Source organism: Ipomoea nil, unplaced genomic scaffold, assembly GCF_001879475.1.
Source record: "Ipomoea nil cultivar Tokyo-kokei standard unplaced genomic scaffold, Asagao_1.1 scaffold1834, whole genome shotgun sequence".
Classification (NCBI taxonomy): domain Eukaryota; kingdom Viridiplantae; phylum Streptophyta; class Magnoliopsida; order Solanales; family Convolvulaceae; genus Ipomoea; species Ipomoea nil.
Window position 1 is genome coordinate 920,535 of NW_017618262.1, and position 23,441 is coordinate 943,975.

The 23,441-nt window shown below is 35.9% G+C and overlaps 2 protein-coding genes across 3 annotated transcripts; both read left to right on the top strand.

Moving 5' to 3' along the window:
* The first annotated feature begins 2,984 nt into the window (after positions 1-2,984).
* On the top strand, positions 2,985-14,613 carry LOC109193073. Of its 2 annotated transcripts, XM_019343874.1 has the most exons (14): positions 2,988-3,385; positions 4,594-5,268; positions 6,183-6,389; positions 6,498-6,809; positions 7,582-7,703; positions 8,224-9,369; positions 9,618-9,759; positions 9,857-10,007; positions 10,146-10,309; positions 10,707-10,792; positions 11,433-11,532; positions 13,004-13,065; positions 13,617-13,773; positions 14,152-14,613. In XM_019343874.1, exons 1-14 carry the CDS (start codon positions 3,215-3,217, stop codon positions 14,326-14,328), a joined length of 3,672 nt encoding a protein of 1,223 aa, XP_019199419.1. In that variant the 5' UTR covers positions 2,988-3,214; the 3' UTR covers positions 14,329-14,613. The 2 variants fall into 2 exon arrangements, with proteins under 2 accessions (XP_019199420.1, XP_019199419.1); XM_019343875.1 differs by lacking the exons at positions 13,004-13,065; positions 13,617-13,773; positions 14,152-14,613 and adding an exon at positions 12,850-12,915 and having other exon boundaries at positions 2,985-3,385.
* A 3,281-nt stretch (positions 14,614-17,894) lies between these two features.
* Positions 17,895-23,270, top strand: LOC109193076 (beta-glucosidase BoGH3B-like). The gene is made up of 10 exons (XM_019343877.1): positions 17,895-18,046; positions 18,176-18,409; positions 18,904-19,108; positions 19,245-19,335; positions 19,415-19,557; positions 19,730-19,973; positions 20,341-20,445; positions 20,526-20,708; positions 20,809-21,013; positions 22,704-23,270. The coding sequence occupies exons 2-10, from the start codon at positions 18,178-18,180 to the stop codon at positions 23,183-23,185; spliced, it is 1,890 nt and encodes a 629-aa protein (XP_019199422.1). The 5' UTR covers positions 17,895-18,046; positions 18,176-18,177; the 3' UTR covers positions 23,186-23,270.
* Positions 23,271-23,441: the final 171 nt, after the last annotated feature.

Genomic DNA, 23,441 nt, shown 5'->3' on the forward strand with positions numbered 1-23,441 from the left:
GCTAAGAAACATGCCTATCTTTGGTTTAAAGACTTAATTTTTGCATGGATTTTGAGAAAAAAAAAAAAAAATGAAAGCTCGTGCGTTTGGATATACGGAGTAATTATTATTAAAATAATATATAATATGGTTTCAAACGACGCATTCATTGATCATTTCTTAATTCGTTATGTCCAAAAATATAAGAGAGCTACTTACAGAATTTCTTATCTCCTTTCATATATGAGATTAATCTAACAAAAAAATGTGACTTTTTATTTGTCATTTCCTAGTTAAATTTATCTTTAAAATGATAATTTTAATGTTACTTGCTTAGAGTATAATAATAATGATAAAACTTGAGGGATTAATAATTAGTTTAGTAATGAGTTGGGGTGATAAGAGTGTCCTTATCCCAGAAAGTGGATCAATTGCAAAATGATGTGTAAGATGATATGAAGTTTTTATTTTTATTTTGCTTTAATTTTTAATCCTACATGGTTTGAAAGCTGGCTTAAAATAGCAAGCTTTGGCAGCCTTTTGACTTTTTGTTATTTTATTATTATTTTATTATATTTATAATATAATATGAAAATGATACCATTTTAGAAAGTGAAAAAATATTGTAAGAATGTAGAACAACTAGAATGGGAGCTATTTTATTATTATTTTATTATATTTATAATATAATATGAAAATGATACCATTTTAGAAAGTGAAAAAATATTGTAAGAATGTAGAACAACTAGAATGGGAGCTATCCATGGGTGTAGAGTAGCACGCGGTGCCCCGCCTATTTCTCATCTATTTTTTGCAGATGATAGCCTCTTATTCTTTAAGGCGAATGTGCAGGAAGTGAGTGCAGTGAAACAATGTTTGGAGCATTATGAGAAACTGTTTGGTCAGTCTATTAATTATCATAAGTCCAGTATTTGTTTCAGCAAAAATTCAGGTGTGGATGTAAGGGAGGAGGTGAGTGCGTTTTTGGGGGTTGCCCAGGCTGTGGATTTTGGGAGATATTTGGGATTGCCTTCTTTTATTGGAAGGAACAAGAGACAGGTTTTCGCATATATTGAGGAAAAAAATCCAACAACGGATAGGCTCATGGAATAAGAAATTACTATCCCAGGCAGGCAAAGAGATCCTATTGAAAACGGTAGCCCAATATATGCCTACTTTTTCAATGAGTGTCTTTTTGTTAACTGATTCCCTTTGCATGACAATACAGAGAACTATGAATAGGTATTATTGGAATAAGGGTGGTGCAGGTGGAATACATTGGATCGCTTGGGATCGACTCAGTAAGCCAAAAACAGTTGGGGGTCTGAGCTTTAAGGATCTGAAAGCATTTAATCTTGCAATGTTGGGTAAACAAGGTTGGCGCTTTCTCACCAAACCAGAATCATTGGTTGCAAAAGTATACAAGGCAAGGTATTTCCCTAAAACTAATTTTAGAAGTGCTGTCATAGGAAATAATCCTAGCTATTGTTGGAGAAGTATAATGGCTGCGCATGATCTAGTGTGTGGTGGAATAAGGAGGAGGATTGGGAATGGGGAGACTACTATAATTGGTAAAGATCCCTGGCTTCTGGATTCGGATTATAAGATTCATACTAATTTACCACCTAATATTTGTGAGTCGAAAGTGACAGGTTTGATGGATCAGAATACTCGTACTTGGGATCTGGACATCTTAAATGATATTTTTGACCCACAGGGTGTGAACCGTATCCGTAGGGTGCCAGCCTGCCCGGACTATGAGGATATTTGGTATTGGTATAAGGAGCATAATGGATTGTATTATGTTAAAAGTGCATATCGCTTGATTGTGGGGGAGATACAAAATAATACGGCTTTTGATAAATGGCCAGCATTATGGAAGTTGGATGTGCCCCCCAGGTGGGAAACGTTCCTATGGAGAGCGTTGAGTGGTGTGTTGCCAACCACAACAGCTCTTGCTAGTAGGAGAGTTGATGTGAATCTTGCCTGTCCCATGTGTCTTGTTTTTAATGAGGACGTTATGCACTGTTTGATAGAATGTCAATATGTTTGCCATGTCTGGAATGAATCTTGCCTTATTATTTCTTCTGTGCATGGTGGATCATTTGTTGAATGGTTTCAGAATGCGATGACTGTGCTAACCACGGATGTTCTTATTCAAGTTGTTGCAGTTCTGTACCACTTATGGAATGCACGAAACTCTGCGGTATGGGAGGCGTATATGAGGACACCCAAGCATTTGTGGTTGAGCGCCAAAGCAGCCCTCTCGGCTTGGAGGGCTTCTCGACCGTGTGTAACAGATCAGCAGCAGCATCAGGAGTCGGCGCCCACTGGCCTGCAGTGTCAGGTAAATGCGGCATGGTGTTCGTCGACATCGACTGCGGCATTTGGTGCGGTTCTTTTGGACGGCCAAGGAGGCTTTTGTAGCGGCTATGAATGGGCGGTTGCCATGGTGTGAGAATGCTATCACGGCTGAAGCACTCGCTTGTAAAGAGGCTTTGTCTTGACTAAGGGATCGGCAAGTTACAACGGTAACTCTATCCACGGATTGTTCGGTACTAAGTCTTATCTCTCCAGAGTTGATTTACATCCTAGATCGTATGTCGGTATTATTGTTCGTGAGTGTCAAGCCATTATGGCTCAGTTTATTTCTTGTTGTTTATGCTTTATTCCTAGACGTTTAAATATTATTGCTCATACATACGGCTCAGGATTTTACTATGCTGTGGGAAAATGTCCCTCATGATTTTATTGTTACGCATATTCATTAATAATATTCGATTCCTGCTTTCAAAAAAAGAAGATAATTTGTAAATTTGATGATATGGAAATGGAATCCATTTTAGAAAGTGAGAGAAATTGTTGAGATGAGGATAGCCTAAGTTCAAATTGTTGTGATTGAATTGCAAATTATATTGTCAATTGCATATATAAATACTGTAAGTGATGAATTAAAGATATTATATATACATATAAAATGAGTATTGAATTTATGCACTTGTAGTGATGAATTTATGAATGAATGTATGTACTTACAGTAAAAACCCTATTCTTTCTGTACCTCGAGTTCCCTCAGGTAGGAGGCGTATACGCATTTCGAAAATATCATGCTTGCCAGAATGCAAATTAAGCAATTATAAAATTTCTGTTAAAATTTTCACTCCCCACAAAAAGCGGTCAGAGTTCGCCGGAAGATCCATCGGAGGAGCCGAAACGGAATTCACGGCGGAATTAAATGGCGGTGGACGCTAGCATCGCGTCGCTGTTAGAGAAGCTCAAAGTAGAAGATCCTTACTTTCCGCCCAGACCTTGGGAGTCCATTCCTTCTGAAAGCGGCCTTCCTTCTCAGTCGTCGCTTCACTCTGAACATTCTTCAAGTTACATCTTCTCCACCTCCGGAGTCTCTGTAAGTAGTACTGCACATTTTTTTTTTAAAATTCATTTTATTTTATAGTTGTTTCAATGCTAAATTGATGCGTATGGAGTGCATGATAGAGCGTGTAGCTCTTGATGAGCAATGCATTTCGCATAACAGTCCATTTGGTGTAATGAAAGAGTAGAATTTTATTCCCTTAACTTGAAAAGAAGGTGGACAGGGAAACCAGTGAAATGCTGACTGGATTTTGTGGGGTAATTCTGGAGTTGAACACAAATTTTATTGATGAACACGAAATAGCAATTCTTAATGATGCTTTGTCTTAAAAAATGATTAATAGCTATCAAGCATTGTTAATGAGATGGCTGTTCAAAAACTGTTGCATTACCCTGTAGAAGGCAAAAGGAACGGCTTTACTACCATTAGTCTGGTCCATCTGGAGGCATGTGTATCCCCTTAAGAATTCTTGCATTGCTTTCAAGTCAAACACACTAAACATTAAACAACACCACATGAGATGTATATCTAAGAATGTTTCCATCATTATTTTGACTGGAAACCTAAAAGAACTCAGTAATCATATATTCAAACACGGAGATTTGAAAAATTAAACTATCTGCAACCATTTATCATGATACTAACAAAACAACACAAAACTTACGAAGAGTGGGGGTTCACTTTATTGTTTGCCCAATGCTCTTCATATTTTCTAGAACATGATTTGTTGATGAAGAGGAATGAAATAATGAAATTATATTATAGGGATTTCTTGTCTTCTATAAACATCAGATACCAACAATCCAACACAGAAATAAAAGACTAGTGAGTATTTCTCTGAACAAAGATTCCCGAAACTACAGGATATTTGTGACTGCCACATTAGAAAAAATTCTGTTTTCCTAGCACAAAAAGAGATCCAAGAGATCCAAGAATTCCACTCTCTCCTATTGTAAATGTACTGGTAAGTAACAATCAATAAAGACTCTTGCTTTTCTTTTAAATTACCTACTAAAAAGAAGGGTTAAATCTCTATCTGAAATCTGCATCTAATGAATTATAAGGTCTATGATAACAAAGCTTTGAGTTGAACTTCACATTGCCATAGTCCTTCCTTGTGTTTCATTGTAATTGAAAATTGAACTATACTTACATAATTTTGTTGAATCAAGTTTTTCTGACTTTTTTTTTTTTTTTTTTTTTTTTGGGTTTTTAAAATTATTTTTTCCTGAATGTTACAGGAGTCTAGCTTGGTGAGGCTTGCATTGAATGCTTTGCAAGGTGTTGAATCAGCTTTAATATCAATTGGGGAACTCTCCTATTTATTTTGCTCTGAGTCAGCTGATAGATCGTTTCACTGCATTCCAAGTTTGTGGACCAGGAGTTCTAGCACTTTGGCATTAGGAAATCTACTGAAGTCCATAGGGCGCTTTGGTTGCATTATTTTTCTCATCCACAAGTTTGTTTGCTATTTTACAAGTTCAAGTGCAGATTGTAGATCAGGACCTGATGAAATTCTAGGCAACAATTCAAATGTAGCTGGCAGCTGCCAGTTGAAAAATCATACACTTGTTAATCAGGCTTTTGCAGTTGCTGTGGGAAAGGTTTTAGAAGGTTACATCTCTGCACTCAATAGTTTGCTTTCATCTGTGAGCTTAAGACGCAGCTCCAAGGCTACTGATGGAGGCTGCCTTACAAGTGTTGGTAATTCTGAGATCACAGTGTTGGAGGTTTATCTGCACACTACGGGCTTAAGAGCTCAAATGGAAGCACTTGGAAATATCTGCAATCTGTGTGATTTAGCTCTTTGTTTTCCACAATTGCCTTTGAAAGACTTAATGGCTAAAGCTGACCTAGAAATTCATAATTTCCCAAGAAGTGGTGCACTGATAACATTTTTATACTTACAGCTAAAGGTTAGAGACTTAGAGTTGTGCGGTAGTTCAATTTTATCTATTTAGTATGAATAAACACCTTTGAAGTGCTTGTGCATGCATTTTGGATACCAGGATCCAATTTTGCTAGAGTATAATACTAGAATTTTTTAAAATCAACAGGACACATTTAAAAAAAAATAATTTTAATTACTTTTGTAATCTATGTGTAAGGAATGAGCTTTATCCATAACCTACCAGAACATGAACAAGGGCATAATTTGTTTATTTTTCCTTATTATGATCCTTCTTCATAACTGCTATGTCCTCCATCTATGTGCTCTTGCTCCTGTCCCTAAAGATTTTCTTTTTCTCATAATTTCCTTCTTCTATACATATGCACGCGATACATGTTAGTTTTCTTTCTAGGTCTGCAAACATCATTAAAGCAGGGAAAGAAGAGTATTTTCTGTCTAATAAAAATAACACTGCAAGTGGTATAGTCAAGCACAAATCAAGATCTGTCCTAACAGATTTCAAGATCTGTCCTAACAGATTTATTTATTTATTTCTTTTTAGCAAAAGGGGTATATTGTGTATGATTTGTGTTGTATCCTGCTACAAAAACCACCTGTCTTCTGTTGTCACTTATGGATTGCAAGTTGAGGGTTAAGATTTGATCAAATGGCAAATCTATTGCTTCTTTGACAAAATATATAAATTTAATGTTTTTAACCAGAGACAGAATAGTGGTACTTACTCATACATCTTTTCATAGGGTACAATTGCTAGTTTAAGTTGTCACAATAACTTGACAGGTTGGTGTCATACCTTGATAGATGCTATAAGAGAAACCTTTTTTATTTTTATTTTTAGTGGGGAATGATTTCCAAGATTCTTTCACTTGTTATTTGGGTCTGCCACCTAATAGTTTTTCAATGTAAACTTCTCTCTAGGCTGCTGATCCTGCTCATTGTGCTCTCCTCAAGTTCCTCTTTCTCCGGTCTTGGGAACCATATTGTGGATTTATTAGATCGTGGATTTATGAAGGCAGGATCAATGATCCTTTCAAAGAGTTTGTAGTGGAACTTTTTGTTGATCTACCTGATCATGCTGTGGATGTCACTGGAACATGTAATGAGTTCCCAATAGCTAGTGTCAAGGTAATGCTATCACTTGTTCCATAGAAGCTTTAGATTACGAATTTCAGTGTTACCATATTTCTTTGTTCCTTTAAAATCAGTCCTTTGATTAACAAATCAATATCTCAGGTACGAGATGGAGTTGCAGTCCCTATCTTCTTAGAGGATTTTCTGATTCCGCTCTTCAGAGCAGGCCAACAGCTTCAAGTGATTATGAAGTTGCTTGAGTTATCCAATAATATTGGAGCAATAAATGGTTCTTACGAAGAGTTTCTTCCTGGTTGTAATGGGTTTTCAAGCAAATATCCTAGCTTTTCTTCATCACTGACATTTGACAAAGGAACAATTGAAGCAATCGTGCTGGCAAGAAACAGTTTTTACCTACAGTTACTGGAAAAAATTGATAATATTTTTTCCAAATTTGAATTTAGATCTCAAGGGGTAATTTCTATTTACTAATTACTACAGAGAAGCAAAAAGTTTTGAATATTTGTGCATATATTATTAAGATGTGTAGACATACTATGATTACATGCACAATAACAAGAATGCAACTTGTCTAAAACTCTAAATGAATCCATGTCTCTGACCTTTCACTCCAGGGGATATCAATAGAGAAAAAAGAGCAGTTCTCTGAAAATTATGATAACATATAAAATCTTAATGTATTGAAAGGACATTGGTGCTTACCAAAGAATAAAGGGGCACCAGATCCACTGATATTGTAAAGTTTGTCTTCTCTTTTCAATTTTCAGACTCTTGTCTTCACGGTGTGCTCAGTAATCTAGAAAACAGTTCTCCTCTTTTTGCACTCATGCATTTTAGGTTTTAAAGTTCTGCTTATGCACTTCTTATCAGTTCTCTTTTCATCATATATACTTTAATAAGAGAGAGTTTGCTGTTGCACACCTTTGATGGAAGTGTCATTTAACATTTTTCAATGGTTGTAAGGTACAGTAGATTTTTTGTTTCTCAAACCAATTGCAATTATCTTGAGGATGCCAGCTTTGTGCAGACATATACTGCAATTTGTACTTTTATTTTCTATGTGCCTTCTTGTTGACAGAACTAGATTGTTAGTGCTGAATGCCATCTTTTAACTTTATTCTTTACATGTAATACCAGTCTACCACTATTATAAAAGATTTATTGAAAGTGAGGACTAGTGTAGTCACCTCTTGGTTAATTGTATGGAAAATTTTTTATTCCTCAGATTTTGCTATATGGAGTTCAAGCAATACATGCAAACTGTGGAAGGAGTCTAAAGTCTTCTGAACTAATTGCACTGGATGATAACTTGATTATGCCTCCAAGTGAAATAAAAACTCAGGAATTGTAAGTCACTAAGTTGTGAATGCTTTTACTTTTCACTTTAGGATACACGACTCTCTGCCGCAGGACCATGAGGATCTGTTTATATCCTATCTGCACATCTGTCATGCTTTTATCTAACTTTTCATCTCTCTATATATTATGAATGCATTTACATTCTCTTGACATTCAATCCTTGTCTCTTGAGAGCTGTCAAAAGGTGACCAAGGATTGAATCTTTTGAACTTGCAAACTTGAATAGTTGTCACACCTCATTGACTGCCCCACCAATATGGGACAAGGCAAAGGACACCAAAGTATAATTAAGGATCCAATGGGCTTATCGATGTTCTCTATCCCTTCTGGTTTGTGACTTTGACCATAGTTATAGTTGCAGTTCTGGGTTCATGTATGGCAGCATGAGGTCTCACAACCTTTGTGTCACTGTTAAGTCTGTTTTACATTTTCCATGTTCTTTAACTATTCACTTTTATGTATTGAGTCATTTCACTGCTGTTAACACATTGGCACATGTGTTTCTTAGGCCTGATGGTGCTTCTGAAGTATCTACCACAGATGATGAGTTTTCCTATGCTGAAGATGTCATGGAATTATCTGAATCCTCATCTTTAGAAAATTTTGAAGAGCAATCTGAGCCTGAGGATTTGACTCATATTACTGATAAGCGACTGGAGCCAAGTTATCTTTCTGCTTTGAGTTTCTTTACAAATGATTCATTGCAAAAGCTGCGCCAAGATGAGATTTCATGCAATTCAAAACCTTTTCTGGGTGAAAAATGTGAAAGAAAAGATAACTCTGGCTATGCTGCTGGTATTTATCACATTGGAAAGGTTGTGAGTGAACATGCTTTGGACCCTACTGTAGAAGAGAAGAGTTTATTACTTGCTCCTGAGGCCAAAGGTACAGAAATTGGATGCCAGCTGTCTGATCACATTCTTAAAAATCCCTTTAACATTGACCAAAGGAACAATGAAAATTTTTCATTCCTTACAATTATTCACAAATTGAAGGTAAGTGGTGATAGTCAGATGACCGAAATGTTGGATTGTGGTGAGTCCATTCTACACAAAAGTGCTTCAGTACAGAAGGCTGATAGCAAGCATCAGTACCAAGATGATACTTTTCAAAATTCAAGTAGTTTTTCTTCGTGGAGACTGTACCATTCTAATTTTTTCAATATGAACCCAAGTTTGACCAAAAGTTCTCTTTTTAAGCCAAAGTCCAGTCCAGGAGAAAGATGGCACCAAAAAGAACCTTTATCCTGTTTTGACTTTACATCTGTAAGAGATCCTTGTAAGTTATACACAGAGAAGTTGGATAATAGAACAACACAACATTTTGGAGCTGAACTTCCAGTTCTGACTGATAGTACTGGTACTACTGCCATTTCTACAAGTGATCTGCTTGATCGAGAAAGCCATGATCACCAAAACTCAGAGAAAAAGGGGAAGCTTTCTTATGCTTCACCTGTAAGTTCAAAAACTAATGCTAGAGAAGTCTCATCACTTGCAAATGCCAATGGTGGGAGTGAGTGGGCCAGTCTGCTTGGTTGCTCTAACATAACAACAAATGCAGCTGCTAGATATCATGGGTCTAGTTTGGTGACTGTTAATGAGATTCCATTGGATTATATTCTCAAGAAGTGCTTATTGGATGAGATTTTGCTTCAGTATCCTTGTCTATTCTTTGCTCACAGCTGCAGATTCAAATTCTGTCTGTAAATCAGCCTTTACTTTTTCTTGTTGGTTTTATTACCTTTTTGATTCTTTATTCTATAAAATGATATTATTTGGCCCTAGCAAAAAAAAAAATGTATCAACATTTCTGTGTGATCTCAATTTCCCCAGTCAATTTAACTTTACCTTTGTTGCTTGTTTAGTTATAACTCTTGATGTGTTGATTCCTTGACATTAGTAGATATAAGTATCTGAGCAAGTTGACCATAAAGTTGTTTGAAAAAGGATTTGAATTGCAAGAACATCTGTTATCACTAAGGAGGTACCATTTAATGGAAGTAGCAGACTGGGCAGATTTGTTCATCACATCTCTTCTGCGTCATGTATGTTGTATCATTCATACTGTCTTTTCTAAGCATTACATTTCTTCTGTTGCATCTCTTCTAATGCTTTTCTGTCTGATTCTTTCTCTCAACCCAGAAATGGTATGTCTTAGAGGCTGAAAAGAGGATATCAGATATTCAAGGTGTTCTTGAGTTGTCAGTCCAGAGATCTTCGTGTGAAGGAGACCTGAATAGAGATCGATTATATGTGTACATGAAAGATGCTATGGCTACAGGCCCATTTCATGGTACAATGCATTTTCAAATATTAGTCATGACTCGTGACTTTCACTCTTTCCGTGTATCTGCAATGCCAACTTCTTTGTGTGTGTGTGTGTGTGTGTGTTTTTTTAAACTCTGCTTGTAACTTTCATCATATGTGGCAGGGATACACTCCTTTGATTTTCTTGGCTTGGGTTACCGAGTGGATTGGCCAATCAGTATCATTTTAACCCCTGGTGCATTGAAAATATACTCAGAGATATTTAGTTTTCTGATACAAGTCAAGCTTGCACTTATTTCTTTAAGTGATGCATGGAGCTCACTAAAGGTGAGGACTTCAAATTGACTTGGCTCAATGATCTATATTCCCTCTCTGTATATTTGAGCTTCAATATGCTTCTGTGCTTGATGCTACCAAAAAACTGAACTCTACCAAGTTTGGGCTTGACTTGGTGAACCAAATTACTGAGTTGCATGAGCATGGACATGTCTGTTATATTGGCACTGACAGAAACCTGTGGTGCTGCACATACTTATTGAAAAGTACAAGACACAAATTGGAACATTTATAGTTTAGTATATTTATAATGATGTTTAATCTATTCATTGCAAGACATTTCTTCTTTCTAGTCTTGCTTGCTTAGTCTGCCTTTGTTTCTGGGTTCATGGAAACTTTTTTCTTGGACACTTATAGTTTTGGTGAATTCTCTTTTCTGGGTTGTCAGAATCACACTGAATTGTGCAAGAAGAATTGTCATTTTGAGGCACAAGATATGAAATCAGATCAGATATCTATCTTAACTAAGACCAGGTATTTCAGGAGTCTTGTCCCTTGTATGTTTCCTATCATTATTGCTTGTGTTATCTAGAATTGCATACAGAGAGATGTATCATAGACTGCTCTGCCTTTTGTTTTTTGTTTTTTGTTTTTTTTTTTTTTTTTTTTTGTTCTTTTGTTTGTTTGTTTTTTTTTTTTTTTTTTTTTTTTTTTTTGTTTGTTAAGGTTTCATAATGTTTTCTATTGATTAATGTTACGACTCATTCCTTCTTGCAAGTGCTAACTCAGGAATAACATTTTCTTACCTCATTCTAATAGCTCATTCTTTTCTGATTTAAGAGATCACCATGATCTGTCAGAAAATTGAACTTAGGAGTATTAAGAGGATTTCTTGTACCTAAGGAACCATCACTTATGTTGTTCAGTAACTTTGTAACAGGGGCTTAAGATGCCCTTTGGCCTATGTCCTTCAATGCACCACTTTGATCTTGAGCATGGTGTTTGTGTTAAAGATGCAGCATTAGAGAATACATAAAACTAAGTTGATCTTATAATCTACTGCCCAACCTGAAATTATCTCTGCGATGAGATGTTTGTATATCACATTCTTACTAAATTTATGATTTTCAAGGGAAGTTCTATGTTCCAATGTGTTTTCCTTGTTAAATTTCAGGCACCAGCTTAATCATTTTGTATCTGCAGTGCAGCAATATGTACAATCTCAATTATCCCATGTTTCCTGGTGCAGGTTCATGCACTCCCTTAAGCACAAGGTTTGCCACAGTTCCTATCCCAGTCTATATTGGATTCACTTATTCCCATTTATTTTTGTTCAAAAGTTCTGAATTTGAACAACTTTTGTTGTATTGAACATGCCATTGCTCTATGGGCGGTACTATTGGTGTTCAATGAATGAATTAATTGTTTGCCATTTATTCAAGACATTTCCACTTTAGTGGCTGAGGTGATGAATCATGTCTGTTCTCTGGTAGCTAGCAAATGTGCTCTTATAAATATTGTAATTTAAGTCTCTAATTAATTAATTCATTACTTGATGTTTTCATTTGATCGCTTTCCACAAAGATATTCTTTTATCTATTATTTGAAGGAATAAAACAAATTCTGTTGTTTTGCTTCTTCTCTGGACATCTGATGTAGTGATGTCTGAAAATATTCTACCAACAAGGTTCCAATATTCATTGTAAAATGTTGTGATCTGAATTAAACTCAGGCAGTCAAATTTCTTTCAACCCATTACAAAAGTTCCTAAGTCCGTTTGCCTCGGATCTGGACTTGGTTTGGACCATTGCGCTGTCACCGATTTTTTGCTCCACAGTCACTTTTTCTCTAGTACACATTCAAGCTTGAATTTTGTGTACTTAGTGATCTGCTTTTTTTTTTTTTTCCTCCTGGGATGGCTGCAAATAAGTTTGATACATCTTCTAAGTCAGTCTTAATCTCGATCTGAGTTTGCTAAGTTGGAGTCCGTTGCTTAATCCGGTGTTGTCACCCTTTTGATGCTCATTATCGTTTGGGGCATGCTTCCCTTCCGTTGGTAAAGAAGTTGTGTCTTCCGGTTCGGAGTTTGTCTTCTTCGATCACTTTGTGAGTCATAGCTTATTCGGTCCACTTTGTGTTCACCTGGTGTTTGCCCGTGGTATTGGTGGTGGCCAAGCTTCCGTTTCAGGGGGAGTGTCCAATCCTAGGCTTGTTCGGTCCACTTTGAGTTCACCCGGTTGTCCATGGTATTGGTGGCGTCCAAAGCTTTTGTTAAGGGGAGTATCCTAAATGGAATTTGAGTTAGTTATTTTTTGAGTTAGTTATTTTTTGAGTTAGTTATTTGTGTAACAAGTTGGACATGATTAATATCTATGCTCCAACTTGAGGGGGAGTTTTATGGAATATATAAGTAATATGTGATCTATATATATTAGGCCGCTGGCAGCCTAAAGATTTATAGGGATTTGAATAGGTAGTCATTTGGAAACTTATTTCATTATCAGAAGTCTTCTAGCATGTATTTATAGGATTGTGTATTCTCTTTTCAATGAACAACATATTCAGAAATCTTCTCTTTACTTTCGTAACAGTACAAACTTATATATAGTTGAATTCTCAGTATCGAGCCATGTGGTGAGTTTCTAATGAAATTTTTTGTGCATACTCAAATACTATCAATTCCTGCTAGATTTGTTACTAAACTGGACGACGTCTTAATCTCTTTCTTACATCTGTCCTTTTTAGGTCAGAGACATGATGGACTTTGAGCTGGTGCATATGGCATATCTTAATGAATCACGACATATGTAAGCTTAGCTTGCTTGTTCATATATCTGTCTCTCTCTTATCCCTCTAAAATGACTTATGGCTGTAAAGGCATATTTCAGAAGATATATGAATAATCTGCACACCACTGCTATAATTTGATCTGACAAGCTTCCTTTACTAAGTTGATTAACCCTACAAACAAGAACTGGAGATTGAATGTGCTTACTAGATGCATATAGATTTTGCAGCAGACTAGTTTTAGGCCTAATAACTGCTGCTGGAGTGGTTGAAAACCTGAGATAAGAATGCAGAAATGAGGATAATCAACAACGTTTAGCATGAACAAGATTAGATAAGAAGAGAAAATGGAGTAAATCTGAAAGGCAAGAGCTTCTAGGGCTAAAGGAAGCCAAGAGAGGGGTTGTACCTAAAATATACCTGTGTTTCTTTTGTTATATGCCAACCTTCTTGGACTTTTCCTTGGTTTGTCAAGCTTCTAACAGAAACATTTTAGTTTGTCAAACACTCTTTAGAATTATGTACTGAATATCATTATGTGAATTTGATTGATTTTCGAAGTATGTTGCAGATGTTTCTTATCTGAGGAAACCCAACCAATTGCCCACAACATACAACAGATTTTGCAGTCAGCAGTAGACTTCCGGTCTTCTCTGTCTGGTAACATTTTCAAATCTGGACTAAATGAAAAAGGTCGGATTGATCTTCATCAGATAGACATATCCCAGGTATGAGTTTGCCTTACATCTATGGATTTTTGTTTTTTTTTTTTTTTTGTTTTTTTTTGTACAAAATTAGTATCTTTATTATCACTGTCATTGAATGGCTTAAAGATGGCTAAATGCTATCTATTGTGCTCAACTGTTGAACATCTGTTCATTTTGGACATTACTTCCTATATAAAAAAATGTGCGATCATACTTAAATGGAAAATGGAAAACAAGATAAAAAAACTGGAGAATTAAAGCAAACGTATTTGGAAACATCGTACTTAAATGTGAGATGAATTGTAGATAGAAAATATTTGGATGATAGTGATATGCAATGTAGTAATATCTTTTTGAAGATGATAAACTAACTGGTAAAATCTGTTGGTGAGGGTGCAGGTGCTTTCCATAAGAAATACATTGATGAAGAGCGTCAAAGATTTGTATGAATGTTATCTCAAGTCCCCTAAACACGATGACTTTGGTCTTTCACATCTATGGGGTTATATCAATTACAACGAATATTACAGCGATGTTATTGGCCAACCACTCGGCCTCGGGAGTTTCCCTATCTGAAACTTTGAATGTGCACAGCATGCCGGAAAATATCACATGAGATTGGTTTGTTGTCTAAAGCGATGGGTGTGTTGATGAGGCAGGAGCTTTGATGGTTGCTATAAATCATGAAGACATGTGCACCCAGGGTCAGGGTGGGTGGGTGGGTCCTTTCAACTTTGGAGTCCCCTTATGTACCAATTATGGATGCATCTGCCCTTGTGGCCTTGTGCAAATAGCCCACACCATTTATAGTCCTGTACGAAATTATTGGTTCATTTAAGGTGGTTAAGTCATAGAAGATGTTATGTTTTTTTTTTTTTTTTCAAAAATATAAATTCGGTTGATCTAAAGTAAAAGATTACTATCATTTTTCTTTTTCAGGGAGAATTTTTCTCAAGGCATGTTACAGAGTGCAGTTTCAAAAAGTGAGTGTATTTGTAAGTGAGTTCTACATGTACTTCCAAATTTTACTCCTTCAAATTTACTCCATGATGTGACGGATTCTGATGGGTTATTTTCTTCATGTGGGCCCTGATGTAGTAATTTCCTTTGTAAGTAGATACAGTTTGTTTGTTGTTGCGTGTATATTAGGAATCCCTATTCCCTACTTGATTGTACTAGTTAGAATTCGACAGTGTGTAAATTATACGTGTATATATTCAGCGACGGTTTTCATTTTATTTTATTTTTTTTAGATGATTAAGTTAGTAGCTTTGGCAAACGCAGACAAAAAACACGATATGGTCTTCAAAGATGGTTACAACGTAGGATGGGGACGTGCCTTCGGTGCCCCATGCCCACACGGATTTGCCTGTACTATACTCTATATGTGGCATGTTTTTTTTTTTTTTTTTTTTTTTTTTTTTTTTTTTTTTTTTTGAGTGTTTGGTAAATAATTGTTAGCTGAATGAGTTAGTGAGTTTGACTAGTTGATAACATTAGCTGATTGTAGAAAGATATTTGATAAATTAACTGTTAGCTTATAATTCTTTAAAAAAAAAAAAAAAAAAAAAAACTGATCGAAAAAAGTTGTTGAGAGCCTGCCATCCTGACTAACGTGTGGGTAATCAGGTTCATTGATCTCTTAACCATGTTTTTTTTTTTTTTTTTTTTTTTTTTTTTTTTTTTTTGTGGCCATTTGAACCCCTCAAAACCTAATTCTTACAAATCCATTTTTCTCCTATCTTTTCACTTCTCTTCCCTTCACCTAAAAAAAAAAAAAAACCATCCAAAAATTATACTGTGATTGCTACAAGACCAGATTCAAGATTACTCGAGTCGTACCCAACTTCAATCTTTTGTTTTGTTGTTACTTTTTATTTTATTTGATTCTAATGAAAAAATTTACCCACATTTTGAAATTTGATTAATTTAAAGTTTTTGTAAGTATTGTGAAGCTCAACTACACAAGTATAGATATGATTCAAGGCAAGTGTGATTAGGATGTTTAAAGTCACTTTTAAATAAATGACATAATAGTGAGACCACAATGGTAGGATACAAATTAACTTTGTGCAGTTTGACTCAAATTGGCTAGAAATTTGACTTGGTAACTATAAAGTTTTAAGTTTGACTCCTTGTGAAAGTTTATTTATTGGTCTTGAGTGAAATACTTACTTCACATTTTTGAATAATAACTGTGAACCTTTTCGTAAATCAAAAGATACAAGCAGACCTGATTCATGCTTTAAGGGGGTGCCTCCTGATTTATAGTATAGATTTATGAGTAGCTCAGTTGAATTTTAGGTGACAGATTATGGACAAGAACGCATGACTGAGCCTTAACAACCGCAGTGTGAAAGTTGCATCCTCTTGTGGGGATGACTCCTTGTGAGCAGGCGCTAAATCACTATTATTTATCAGTCCACAATTCAATTGGCACGCGGTATAGGGGCACTTGGGCGCGGGAGATTTTTCGTTTGTGGGCAAGATTTATGAATAACTCATATTTTAGAAGTTAAGAGGTCAAGACTTCATAAATATAATTCTATTAATTTTTTTTCCGTCTTTACGAGATAATATATGCAACAAGAGTTTAACTGAGAGGAGATGAGATATTATTATATAGTATAAAAATAGAAATTGTGATTTGAGAGATTCTTAATTCTAATTATATTTTTAATTTGAAACTTTATGATTTTTTCTTCATACTCTTTGTTATTTGATCTTAAATTGTTTATTCATTTTTATAAACTATATATAATTGTTTATTAGAAAAAGTGTCAAATTGTCTCCCTAAGTCAAGTGGATAGTGCAATTGGGTCCTCTAAGTAAAAAAAAAAAAAAAAAAGCTCTATTCAAGTCTCCTAAATCGGTAAAATTGTTCAATTAAGTCCAAATTGACTTGTTTATCAGGTTAAATTAATATGGTGTTGATACGTGTCCTTTTTATTTTATTTTTTAAAACAAATATTTTTTATTTATTAAAAATAAAAAATATTATTTATTATAAATAAATTAATTAATTAAAAAATAAATAAAACAGCCACTGGCTGTACGGCAGGACGGCCAGAAGACGACCATAACCGCCTAAAGAAGACGGCCATGACCGCCGCCCTCGTTCCAGATCTATGGAGATGGACGGGAACAAGGGTGGCAACCATTGTTGTTGTTGTTGTTTAATTAATTAATTTATAATTAATAAATAAAAAAATTTCACGTATCAACACCGCATTGATTTAACCTGATAAACAAGTCAATTTGGACTTAATTGAACAATTTTACTCTTTAGGGGACTTGAATGTAGTTTTTTTTTTTTTTTTTTTTTTTTTTTTTTTTTTTTAGGGGATCTAATTGCATTATCCACTTGGCTTAGGAGGGTAATTTGACACTTTTTTTCTTGTTTATTTATGAATGCATTGCTACAATTATTGATTATTTTTATATTTTAAAAATATTTTTTGTCCTCAAATTTTATTTTTTATTTTTGAAATACTTAGGTTTTGTACATAAGTAGTATATGTTTTAAGACTCCTAATCCTCACCACCGGAGTTCAATCACTCATTTGGAATAGTAACTGAAATGTCATCACATTAAATGATAATATACATTTAAAAGAATATTTGTTTTAAAAAAAGAATATTCAAATTCTTTTATAATTATTATTGTGTAGTAAAATTGTTAAAAACTTATAAATATACCCGTATTATTTAACATTAGTATTTTTTTCCAATGTAATTTAAATTGTGAAAATTGTAAAAAATGCCCCTCTATAATATGCCAATTATCAATGTTACCCATGAATTATGAGTGGTGTAAATGTTGCCCCTCAATTATCAAAACGGTGTACATATAGACCCTCCCGTAACGGACATGTGGTTCCCCATTAGTGTACGACATCGTTAAGTCGGAGTAAATATGTAATTTAGTTGTTTTTTCCCTCCCTCGATTCAAAGTACCAACGATGGGCAGCGGTGGGGAACCATAGATCTGTTACGGAAGAGGCTATATGTGCACCATTTTAATAATTGAGGGGCAATATTTACACCACTCATAATTTAGGAGTGACATTGATAATTGATATATGGACATTTTTTCAATTTTCCCTTTTGTATGAAAATATATGTTAATTTTTGTTGCTACTTACCAGGCGACCGGGCCTGGATACAGGTTAACCTCAGCTCGTCTTCTACCTCTCCCCTACGCCAACATGATATATATGAATCAATGGGTGTGTACCCAGACTCAGTTCCACCATATACAGGGTGCAACTTTTGGAAACTCTACAGATTACAGGTACAGTTCAAAGACTTGTCTTTTATTTTCAGTTTTTCTTTCAATAATCACCTGTCTTTAAAACAAACTGTTCTTTTTTATTCTCTGATCATGCAATGACTAGTTAAGCTGCTACGCTTTTGATGATAGGGATGGCAATGGGGAGATTTGCAGAGCCCAAGATGGGTTTTGTGGTATTGTTGTTGTGGTTCATGTCAGGTGTTGCAGGAGCAGAGTACATGGCGTACAAGGACCCTAAGCAGGAGGTTGATGCAAGAATTAAGGACTTGATGGATAGGATGACACTTGAGGAGAAGATTGGGCAGATGACTCAGATTGAGAGGAAAGTTGCAACTTTTGATGTTATGAAGCAATACTTCATTGGTAAAGCCCTTGGGTACAATCAATTGCATTTTAAAGATTCATTTTTTTTGGTGATGGGTCCATAATTTTTATCATTTTCTTGATCAAGAAAAGGAGATGAAGGCCCTGTTCGGTAAATGACTGTTAGCTGATTGGGTTTGGGTCTGGGTATGACTAGTTGATTACATTAGCTGATTGTAGAAATGTGTTTGGTAAATTAGCTGTTAGCTGATAGTTGTTTAGTATAATTTCTTTTCTCGAAAAGCTAGTTGAAAAAGTTGCTTTGCGCAACTTTGAATTTTCGCATTTGGAGTTATAAAATCTGATTAACCAAACATTTATATTGATTGTCAAACAGCTAATAGTGGTCAAATAAGCCAAAATTTGCTGATAAGCTAACTATTTTACCAAAGTGTTGCAATGCAGATTAGCTAAAAATTGGAGCTTAGTAGGGAAAATTTTATGTTTCTTGATTGTGGGATGTGATAAGAATTGAAGGATTTTGGTAATGGCAGGAAGTGTATTGAGTGGAGGAGGGAGCGTACCATGTCCTAAGGCCTCTGCTGAGGATTGGGTAAAGATGGTGAATGAGATTCAAAAGGGTGCTCTTTCCACCCGCCTTGGAATCCCTATGATATATGGAATTGATGCAATCCATGGCCACAACAATGCCTACAATGCCACCATTTTTCCTCACAATATTGGGCTTGGTGTCACCAGGTAACTCTATTCTTACTGTTATGGAGTGTATATATAATATATGGAATCTCTATAGATTAGGCAGTCTTAGAGATTTAGGTAGGTAGGCATATGGAAACTTGTTTCTTGTTCGATTTGTGGATCCTTATGATGACAGGGATGCAGAACTTGTGAAAAGAATTGGAGCTGCAACTGCACTTGAAGTCCGAGCTACAGGGATCCCATATGCTTTTGCTCCCTGTATAGCTGTGAGTTTATAAGCTAAACTTATCTCGTTGCGTTAATATTAGTATCGTTTTGATGCCTAACTATATTATTCCATTCCAGGTCTGTAGAGATCCTAGATGGGGCCGTTGTTATGAAAGCTACAGCGAAGATCACAAGATTGTTCAAATGATGACCGAGATCATACCTGGTTTACAAGGAGACCCCCCAGCTAACTCTATGGGCGTTCCCTTCGTTGCAGGAAAGTATGAAACTCTCGTCTTTTACATCACTTAAATTTGGGTTGATTCTGTTGTTCAAATCGTCTATATAAACTTAGAAAAATGGGAAAAACAGGTTGACATGTTAATGTGGAAGTGGCATCATTTCTAGACCATTTTATGGCGATTACATAATAGATCGTTTTATTTTGTTAAGGACGAAAGTTGCGGCCTGTGCTAAGCATTTTGTTGGAGACGGTGGCACGGTGAAGGGCATTGATGAGAGCAACACTGTAATTGACTTAAACGAGCTACTTAGCATTCACATGCCTGCATATTATGATTCGATTAGGAAGGGCGTTGCAACTGTTATGGTATCATACTCCAGCTGGAACGGCCACAAGATGCACGCTAACCGTGATCTTGTAACCGGGTTCCTCAAAGACAAGCTCGAGTTTGAGGTAAAAGTGACAAGGACTGAATATTTCGAGTTGAAATGGAATTATGCATTCTTTCTGCCTTGCCAAGAATAACGCCATTCTGGCCCTGTCTGCTGAGCCATTCAGTCACCGTGATTTACATCCTCCCAAAATGTTCTATCGAGCTGGGATGTATGTATAACGTCATTTTGGCCCTGTCTGCTAAGCCATTGAGTCACCGTGATTTACACCCTCCCAAAATGTTCTATCGAGCTGGGATGTATGTATAACGCCATTCTGATCCTGTCTGCTGAGTCATTGAGTCACCGTGATTTACATCCTCCCAAAATGTTCTATCGAGCTGGGATGTATGTATAACGCCATTTTCGTTGGCATGTATGTATTTCAGGGATTCGTGATTTCAGATTGGCAGGGCATTGACAAGATCACTGATCCCCCTCATTCTAACTATTCTTACTCGGTTCAAGCTGCAGTTCTAGCGGGAATTGACATGGTTAGCCCGACTTATATATTTGCAATAAGAAACGATAACTTCCAAAAATGTTTCTAGCCTGCCTGGTGTGTACTTTGCAGGTTATGGTCCCCGAGAATTATACGGAATTCATTAACGATTTGAGTTCCCTAGTGAAAAACAAGGTTATCCCAATGAGTAGGATCGATGATGCTGTGGAGCGTATACTGAAGGTTAAGTTTGTGATGGGTCTTTTCGAGAACCCCATGGCTGATTTCAGCTTGGCAAACCAACTGGGGAGTCAGGTGAATATCATATCATATCATCAGCTATTACTGGGATTCCTTCAAATCTAGATAGCTAGTTCTTATTAAGCTGTATGTTGTTCTTGATTTGAATTTGTAGGAGCATAGAGAGTTGGCAAGAGAAGCAGTGAGGAAATCAGCTGTGCTTCTGAAGAATGGGAAAAGTGATAATCAGCCATTACTGCCTCTTCCCAAGAAAGCAGCAAAGATTCTTGTGGCTGGAAGCCATGCACACAATCTGGGCTACCAATGTGGAGGCTGGACCATTCAATGGCAGGGTGTTGCGGGCAATGATCTTACAACTGGTATGCTCTATTTTGTGAGTATTCAATAGACTGTTGAACTTTATTTAAAGTGCAATTAGGCCTTTGAACTTTAAAAAAGTGGAATTAAACACTCGAACTTATCAAAATGAATCAAATAAGTCCGATTTACTGGTAACCCAGTAAATTATCAATGTTGACCGCCGTTAACCACTGTTCACCACCATTAAAAAAAAAAAAGCAACTTCCAGTACTTTTTCAACTAGAGAAGACGACAGGACCGGTCATCTTCTCCACGGTGGAGAAGGCGACCAGATTGGTCGTCTTCTCTATTGGAGTAGGCAACTGCTGGCGTCGCATTCTTCAATAGTCTGGAATGAAGATAAATTTTAAAAAAAGACACGGTGGTATTGTGATAATTTTGCACATTGTTAAAAGCTTATGGTGCGTATTTTCAAAGCTTAAGGTGTGTCGTTTTAACACTTAAGGTGCGTCATTTTAACACTTAAGGTGCGTCATTTTAACACTTAAAGAGTCCTATTTTAACATTTAAGGTGCATCATTTTAACACTTAAGGTGCGTATTTTCAAAGCTCCGAAGAGTGGCTCGAATGGTTCAAAACGTGAGTAATTAGAGAGGTAACTACTACTAATGGTACCTTTTGAAAGGTACCCAAAAGGTTACGAGAGCTGACCTTTCGAATTGTAAAGTTTATGGTGTGTATTTTCAAAGCTTAAGGTGCGTCATTTTAACACTTAAGGTGCATAAGTTTTACACTTAAGGTATGCCATTTTAATACTTAGGTGAGCCATTTTGACATTTAAGGTGAGCCATTTTAACACTTAAGGTTCGTCATTTTAACACTTAAGGTGCGCTAATTCAATACTTAAGGTGCGTTAGTTAAGCAATGGTGGAAGGGGAATGCATCTAGTTCCCAGGTTTTTTTATTTTATTTTAAATTTTCCTTGATTTGAGTCGTTGATCTAGACTAGATCAACGACTCTGATCTCATGCATCTTTCACTTTGGAGATTCTTTACACGTGAACCATCCCCTATATATATAATCAAATGTGAATTAGGTTTTTCGTGATAGGTGTGGACTAATTTGATCCATCTATCTATAAGATGATTAATGGTTAAAAAATGACGGGTCAATTTTATAAATATTAGTATAAAGGAATTAACTTAGGGATTCCATGGATCTATTTCTTTAATGTAACAAAACTAATTAGACAAAAAATGTTCTTTTTGCGAAGTAGCACCAATAACTCAATTGAATATGAGACACTACCAACAAAAAAGAAACTAATTAACAAGCAATAAAAACGAAGAAAATGACAAAATCTATCCAAAAGCGAATTAACTACAATAATAAGTATTTAGATAATTGTTTTTAGAAAACTGTACGTTTAACATTAATTTTAATGAACTTTTGATATATAATCTTGTATGGATATACTTTGAATTACTTATTTAAATACAAATATTAAACATCAAATTAGTCGTGCAATCTCCGTCTAAAACAAATGTATATATCAAGACATGATTAAATGAGAACAAGGTTTTCCTGAAACAAGTGTCCATCTAAATTCATTGAGAGTTTTGATAAAAAATAAAATAAAATATGGCCAATGTTATAATTATTGAAATTTTTCAATAAGTAGCTTCATTTTTTATAATTATTAATAGTAATATCATAGTCTTTAATTTCTTGGCAATGCATCTATGCAGGAACCACTATTTTAACAGCCGTGAAGAACACAGTCGACCCTTCCACCCAAGTTGTCTACGAATCCGATCCAGACGCAAGCTTCGTCAACTCCAACAACTTCTCCTACGCCATTGTTGTGGTGGGCGAGGTCCCATACGCCGAGATGTGGGGCGACAGCTCCAACCTCACGATAAAAGAGCCGGGAGGCAGCACCATCGGAAAAGTGTGCGGCGCAGTCAGATGCGCGGTGGTTGTGATCTCCGGCCGGCCAGTGGTGTTAGAGCCTTACGTAGCGGAGATGGATGCACTGGTTGCTGCGTGGCTGCCGGGAAGCGAAGGGCAGGGGGTGGCTGATGTTTTGTTCGGCGATTATGGCTTCTCCGGCAAGCTTGCTCGCACTTGGTTCAAGTCGGTTGATCAGCTGCCGATGAACGTCGGCGACGCTCATTATGATCCCTTGTTTCCCTTTGGGTTTGGCCTCATAACCTCTGGTTCTATTTAATTTGGCAAAGAAAATAATACTAATTATAATGTATTTTGAATTTATTGTAAAATGATGTCTATCTATATAATTAATTGCACTCCGTTATTGAGGTATTAATTAATAAATACGGTGTATAAACGTTTCTACTTTTATTATAAAGTCAAGACTAGATTGAGTTATTTCTACTTTTAGTCCTACGAGTATGAAATCATTTTCACATTTGGTTCTCGACTATTAAAATTGTTATATTTGGTCTTAGGACTTTTAAATTATT